The sequence below is a fragment of the Diadema antillarum genome, unplaced genomic scaffold (genome assembly GCF_040938485.1).
Source record: "Diadema antillarum isolate AM-2024a unplaced genomic scaffold, OU_Dant_1.0 scf00000051, whole genome shotgun sequence".
Classification (NCBI taxonomy): domain Eukaryota; kingdom Metazoa; phylum Echinodermata; class Echinoidea; order Diadematoida; family Diadematidae; genus Diadema; species Diadema antillarum.
In genome coordinates, this window is record NW_027270940.1 from 1054563 (window position 1) to 1062682 (window position 8120).

The 8120-nt window shown below is 39.2% G+C and overlaps 1 protein-coding gene across 1 annotated transcript; it reads right to left on the reverse strand.

The window, feature by feature from the left end:
• Positions 1-1330: 1330 nt before the first annotated feature.
• LOC139715570 (C-type lectin domain family 19 member A-like) lies at positions 1331-7644 on the reverse strand. Its single transcript, XM_071627131.1, has 3 exons — positions 7621-7644; positions 7058-7318; positions 1331-1693 (listed from the first exon to the last, which is right to left on the reverse strand). Exons 1-3 carry the CDS (start codon positions 7642-7644, stop codon positions 1331-1333), a joined length of 648 nt encoding a protein of 215 aa, XP_071483232.1.
• Between the last annotated feature and the right edge of the window lie 476 nt (positions 7645-8120).

The following is an 8120-nucleotide window of genomic DNA, read 5'->3' on the forward strand; positions in this document are numbered from 1 at the left end:
AAAATCTGCTCAATGATTTAAGACCAATGCTGTCCGTGATTGCACATCACTGAAGGATTTTAAACGGTCCCTTTCTGAAGTGGTTTTGTCCACCTGTGTAAACGCATCTATATATTTTTTTTCTGATATACATGAAATGTATCTACACATCTCAAGAAAGTGAATTTTGCCTTGAGATTTTGTATAATATTGCATTATAAAACAATATTTCATATTTAATTTTATATTTATATAATATGTAATCTTCTACTCTCTTTTCTTTCTTACCTCTTTATAACTGGTCCCCATGGAAGATCAGCGGCACCAGAAACGTGCAGCTGATTATAATGGGCTATCCATCGCAGCCGTTATCTTTCTCTAATCCTATACATTCTATTCTTTTTCGTATATCGATGATGTGTCACAATAATCATTTTTGCTATGTATGTATGTTTCATTTTATGCATGATGTTTCATTTTCCTTGTACCTTATGTTGTCTTTTATATCTGTATGTATGTTTATGACGGAAGTAAAACAAACAAACTAATTTTGTGTACCATAAGCACACTTTGGACGCTATATGAGATTTCAGATAAGTGGAATGATAGATCAAAAAAGTATTGCAATACAGACACAGGTAAGCATTGAACATGAAGCAAAATTATTAGATTATACATGACCTCAGGAGATATTTTACACAATTCGTGTCACATGAACATGTTCAGACGTTTCAAAAATGATATGAAGAAAATGCAATGTGAGTAGTACAGTACTTTTAATCAATGAATATTTATGCAACTGTTGTAGGTGAAAGGATAATCATCAAGGTTGTGAATGGTATTATTCCAACATTTTGCCCTTAAACTCAAGGTTGCAGACATGACATATAACGTTCTACAGGTTGTATACATTGGCATCTGAAAGTATAAACTTGAGTGTACACGGTCGTAATTTGAATAGATTTACAAGATGTAAATCTATGCAGATCTTTAGCGACTTAGTCCTGAGTGTTACATATACTACATTGATGATTCTTAGTAGCTGAATCAAGGCCACAGGCAACAAGGGGTCATTTACATGATGTAATATACGGGCTCAGGCAAAATGGCGACCATTTTGCACGTGATTTTATGCAAATATATGCAAAAACTATATATAGGGATGTTTGAAAGTTAATAAAGATATCATAATTGTATTCTAAAAACATAGGTTTAGAACCGGGATGTATACTTTCTGCGGGTTACATGTCCCGAGATATAGGCGTAGATAGGTTGCATGGCGGCAATTTTGAATTTATGCAAATTAGGCACTGATTCACCACTCGAATCTTAGGGAACTTTTGATATGTTATTACATTAGCTCTTCCAGGTAAAATGCAAGTGGATTCGTTTCTGTTGCAGTTAGTTGGGGGTTATTGTCGACATTGTCGTACTGGACTAATGGGTCGTTTGCCTCAACTTCGCAGATAAATGGCATGACTTCCTGGCAGTACACGTCATTCCATCCCTGGATGTCGTCGTCGTTGGCATTACGGCGCCAGACGTGGACGCAGTCCTCGGCCTGCTCATCGTAGTAGTTATTGTTGGGCTCACCAGGCAGCCAGTTCATGTAGTCGTACTCTGAGTCATCTGTGTAGATCCACGGGCCGTCGGCTTCGTTCTGGTGCAGACCGGTCCAGAATCCGTTGAACGGTCGCCGGTTGGCCTTGTCGTACTGATTGGTGAATAGATAGAAGAGTGAGAAATAAGCGAGTAATCCAGGCTCAATGCATTTTATTTTATTTTTCGATTCCAATAGTGTCTAGTTTATATCAAGTATATTACCTTGGACATCATGATTTGCACTGCAATAAAGAGCAGGAAGTCTGTAAATAAATCGATATAAAATTGATTAAAATTCAGTCATTCGATCATGTAGATGCCAATGTTTCCTATCTACCCACGGTATGAAAGCTATGTGTGCGGGCGTGGGGTTAGTTGCTACTGAGGTAGGTACTGAGGTGTCTGGTTTCCACACCTTATAACCAACAGCAGTCCCTTCCACAAAATGCGCCCTCCACGGCGACGAAGACGCGGTCTTTTCCGTCCATCTAATCTTGCCTCTTCTCTGATACCGTTTACAGTGAGTGAAAAGGCCGGGCTCAGCCCGGGCACAGCCCGGCCTTCCTTTCACTGTAAACGCTCAGAAGGCCAGATGCAGTACTAAAAATGGCCGCGCATTTAGCAAAGCTCTGGAGGTAGTCTCGGCCCGGGCTCAGCTCGCGCTCGGCCTGGCCTTATTTTGTCACTGTAAACGCAAACTGGGCAAAATGTGGTACCAAACGGCGACCGATGAGCTCCCAAAAAATGATCATTAATTGTTTACAAGCAGAGCACCACTATGACAAAATATTGAAAGCTTTGAATGAAATGCCCGGGCCGAGCCCTCTTCTGTAAACGGACAGAATTGCGGAGCCGAGTACCGCTGCAATAATTGAGGCCGGGCTCAGCCGGGCTCAGCCCGGACTCGGCCCAACCCTGCACTGTAAACGGGGTCATAGAGAATGTTAATATATCAAAGAGTATAGAAGCTTACGCTAACAGGGCGTAATCTCTCGATTTCGCACGCAAACTGATGTAGTACGCCATGGAGCCCCACATGGAGCACCACATGGAGCCCCACATGGAGCACCACATGGAGCCCCACATGGAGCCCAATGGCGGCCATTTCAGTAATAATAACGCGTGCTCCTTAACACTTGAGCCTATGGAGCGAACTGTGCCTTCCTTTAATTTTCTTCATTCTAAGGAGGCACAAAGCGGTAAAATTGTGTTTCAGACCTCAAAATATCACCAGAAGCATATTTTCTGTCGATACGTTAAAAAACAATTGAAGAAATGCCATTACTTTTCAATCTGTAGTCCCTCAAAGTTTGTGTTTGAGCTGACAAATCTCTTTCTCTCTCGGGCTACTTTAGCTCAAACTTTGTGGGACTGCATATTGGAAAATAAATGACTTTTTTTTAAAATGCATTTCAGGATTAGACAGGAATGATACTTTTGTATGACAAAACGAGCTCCTAAGTACATCCCTTCCCCTGCATGCCCCCTAAAAAGGGGAAAAAGAAAGGGAGACAGAAATCACTACTATAACGACACTGCTATGATCACGTAATATACGCCCTCTATCGGTCTGTTACCTAATGGCGCCCATATTTCGCCCATGAGCGTACTACGCGAAATCGCGGGAGTAAGCCCTCTTAGCTTCTATACTCTTTGGTTAATATAATGGGAAGCAAAATAGTACAGGCAGATGGTCTGGAAGCCAGACTACTAATGAGACAGCCGGATGCCTTGTTATGTCTGTACTTTCAGGCCTATCCATGTAATCTTTCATTAAAAAACAAACAAACAAACAAACAAACAAACCTGATACTGTGCTGGACATGATGGCATTACGAATTTTTTATTGAAAAACATTATATCTACAATACTGTCTCCTTTAACATATACATTAAATTTGTCTCTTGTTACTGGCGTAGTGCCTAGTCAAATGAAAATTGCTAAAGTTGTTCCGGTTTATAAAAAAGGTAATAAAGAAGACGTAAGTAATTATCGTCCAATTTCTCTTTTGACCGCGATTTCCAATTTCCAAGATTCTCGAACATTTGATATATTCTCGTGTAATTAAGTTCTTAAACGAATGCAATGTGTTTTTTTTTGTAAGTCTCAATTTGGATTTAGAAAAACAAAACAACTCTATTTCTCACGCTGTGCTTGCTTTTATCGATAAAGTAGCCGACGCTATATATTGACGACTCATCACATACAGTTAGTATATTCCTGGACCTCTCCAAGGCCTTTGACACTATCGGTCGCGGTATTTTGTTATATAAACTCTCGCACTATGAGATACGTGGAAAGGCCTTGGACTGGTTCAGGAGCTACCCAACCAACAGGAAACAGTTTGTCAATATCAAGTTTAAAAACACTATCTTTCGGGGTCCCTCAAGTTTATTCTTTATGATATAAAGGCCCACTTTTGTTTAGTCTTTATACAAATGATTTCATAAATTCATCTAATGTTTTATCTTTTCTTCTTTTTGCCGATGATTGTAATATCTTTTTTTTTCACATCGAAACCCAACAACCTCTTTACATGTAGTTAACAGAGAATTAAAGTCGGTTCAACAGGATGATTCAAGCAATGTAAACGAAACTGTTTATATTTTATTTAGTAACTCTGTTAACCATTTACCTAGCGATATAAAAATGAATAATGACTGTTTGATTCAAGTTGAATCATGTAAATGTTTAGGTCTTTATATTGACCATGAATTAACATGGAAATAATTATCACATAGATTGTTTATCTAAGGTGCTCTCAAGAAATACTGGGATTTTAAATACGCGAAAACATTTTTTTCCTAAGTATATTTAAAAAAATTTATATGCAACGCTTATTTTACCCTATCTCAGTTACGGTATACTTGCCTGGGGAAATTTGCCAAATCACACATTGATTTTCAATTTTCAAACTACAAAAACGGGCTATTTGTTCAGTTAATCTAGCCGACTTTTATTGCGACAGGAATACTTTCTTCTTTGAAAACAGACTCCTAAAGGTTACTGACTTGTTTTTATACAACTTAGGCACATTTATGTTTTGTTTCTGTTATCAGCCAACGGCTTGCGTAACGCATTTACCCACATGTTTCAGAAAAACTATACTGTTCATGCTTACCCCACAAGTCAAAGAGATTCATTTCACCTTCCACGTACTCGCACACTCCTTGCTAAAAAAAAAAAAACAATAGTTTTTACCGCACCCAAATTATGGAATGATCTTCCCGCTGATTTAATCAAATGTTGTAATATGCTTACATTTAAACAAAAATTAAAATCAATGTTACTTTATGAATATAACCTGCCTGACTAGAATGTTTTGTATGTTCTCTGCAGTATCCTCATTCAATGTATGGCGGATCAACCTGCAGTGTATGATCGATTTACCTCTGGTTTATGCTCCCATTATAATTACTTCATCAGTACCTGTATTTACATTTCGAACTCGTTATGAACTTGATTCTAGATATGTACTCGTATACTTGTGTATCTATATTATGCTATTTTTTCACTCAGTTCTTTTTCTTTTGGTCCTTGTTTTTCCCCTTTTCTTTTTCTTCTCTTTTATTTCTTCTTCCCTTTGTACCTTGATATTTTAGCTTTCATATAGTTTCGTCATTATTACTTTGTGTCCTATCTCCATTGATTACATAGCAAATCTACATTGGTATTTTTTCCCGGAACCTGCGTTTACAAGCTTTGCTTTTGCGGTTCATCATATTTCACAAGTTATACAGAATTGTCTTATGCACATTTTGTATGCTGACACACTTTCAATTCATTTTTTTTTAATATCTTGGATGTATCTCGATGTCAAGTGAAATATGAAAATAAACGTGCTGGAACTGTTCACTGTGTCTCGAGTGTAAGACCAGTGCAGTTTCAGTTATTCAATTCAATTCAATTCAATTCAATTCAATTCATTTCAATTCAAATAATTTTGACCTGCGCTGCACATGGCACTTGATGTAACAATTCCACGCAAGATCGCCGCAGTTACTCGGGATGGACAAGCAAATAATGGTGCCGTGACGATGTCGCTCTGTTCTGATAGAACTGATGTCGTGTTACAGCGGCGATGACACGACATGTATTATGCTCCCTGAGTTAGCTCATTGGCACATTGGCACGAATGACCTTTCTTTTTTTTTTCAGTCGCTTAGAGACACTTCACTCTTTTTCAGAGCGACGTAATGCATAAGCTTTACGTAACAATTTAGGGATTCATCAATCCTTTGCAAAGAATGAACTTGTGTCGACCAGATGTCCAGAATGATTGGTCAATTAACACTAGGGAAAACATTCATTTCCTCTTTTTTTTTTGCATTCGATGTATTGACAATCTCTTTCTATTGATATTGCCCAATATCACTTTAGCTGTTAGGTGGATGCGCTGGCGAGCAGTGTTTATAAGGATTACATTACATTGCATCACAGATGCTTATACCAGTGAATTTAAAAACCAATATGCCTGTCGGAACGAATGACCTTTTTCTGCTCATTCGCAAGAGTATAACTCTGAACTGGCTTATTGTTCCGGTCTTAGTTTCTCCGAGAACTTAGGGTTAGAGTTAGGGTTGTGATAGGGTTTTAGGTTTTATAGTCTAATGTGAAATAGGATTTGGGTTAGGCTATTGCTAGGGTAGACTCGTGAGCAGAATTTATGTGTGGCTTACAGGGGCGGATCCAGGGAGGACCGCAACCGGCGCACGCCCCCTTTATTTTTTGTTGAAACAAAAGAAACAAAAAGAAGAAAATGGGGGGAGGGGTGCGTGCGCTCCCCTTTAATTTTGTAAACGCGTCCCTTCTTTACGAAATTCCTGGATCCGCCCCTGGGCTTATAGATGTACTGTGCAGTTATTTCATGGGAGCAATTATTGTCGCGGACGCCAATGTCATTGAACTTACGTGAGTAGCAGTCAGTCGTCCTACAAAGCAATCTCAGCAAAATACCTAATGACTCATATTTCTATGAGCATAGACCTATACTATATACTGTAAACAAGACCTTTGTGTTAAAGAGACAGACTGTTCTACGTTCAGGTGAGGTTTTTCCTTTATGCATTGTAATTGTTGTAATGTACAATATATCATTTTTTTCTGTGCCATTATCGTGAGAAATATGGAAATGTGTTAGAATTGAAATTCAAAAAGCGCGCTACGTATACATAAACTTATCTGTACATTTGGATTTACAAAACATTTCATTAGAAAGTATAGCGTTGACGCAGATCAACGACCTCTTCAATGTTAACCTTTATAGTGGACACTGAAATGAAGTCATGGATGCCTGTACATTTCAAGATAGGCCCAGCCATTTACACACTCGTATCGAAAGACACTCTGGTATAAAATAGACCACAATTAATGTCCAAGAATGAATGGTTTACAACCCAGGACCTCCTACTAGATCCCATATCCTTATTCACTACACCCCATCGTTTTGCCTCGCAGAAGCAGAAAGAGGACTCACCTGCCAGTCGGGGGTATCACCTACACTTGAACGGTAGAGCTCGTAGGCAAAGCGGTTCTCGTCCTCAGCATTGAGTGAGATCAGGTGAGCCATTCCTTGGGTCGAGAAGTATTCTTTACAGCTGGCCTCAGCTTCTGCCCAATTCACTCTCTTCCCGAAGTAGCGGTAGCAGTTACCGTCAAACAGGTGCCAGAAGACCGGGCAGGACTCTGCGCTGGTCAGGGCTGCCGTGGCAACCGTTACCAAGAGGATGGTGAGTAACTAATGGTGAGATGGTGATTCATCTGGGGTATCATGATGCAGAAATGATTACAAAATGTCATGTGAGACATTACTATTATTCATAGACAAAAAAAAAATATTAGTATTATTCATAGATAAAAATATGTCCTTATGATAACAATAACGATAGCTCGACCTCGATCCCGGATAGCAAAGCGTAGTCATCAGTACCGAAGACTGTAAACAGTTCCATATTCGATTACAATGTTTCAACATTTCTTTTCTCCGTGTCGAATCCCCGCTTCTGCCCTTCCGTTCATGCAGTTATATCTTAAATATACCCCACTAATTGCCTTCTTATCCATCTTCCTTAAATCAAGAGAAAATATAGGAGGATGAAACCAAGGAAACACGTCCCTTTACGTCCCAATACTAGTAAATAAGAGAATATCCAAACGTATTTTCTTACTTTCTTCACCGTTGTCTACACAGAGCTAGTTGAAATGACTGGAAACCGCTGAGGGTAGGCTGTGAGGAGCTATTGCGGCGAGGACACACGGTTTTCTGTCAAATTGCAGAAGCTTCCAAAGACTGACCGATGGCTTGTCCCTGCCTCCTTTTTTATAGGGGCAGATTATGATCGGACTTCAAAGTCACGTGTGCCAAAACATGCCGAAGCAGAATTCGTTGAAGATAGACCAGTTCGTAATTCCACTTTGCGCATGAGCAGAAAAAAGGTCATTTGCACCAACACCGGGTATTTTGGTTTGTAAATTCACTGAGATAAGCATCTGTGATGCGATGATTATTCATGTGATCCTTATCTAAATGGTGCTTGCCA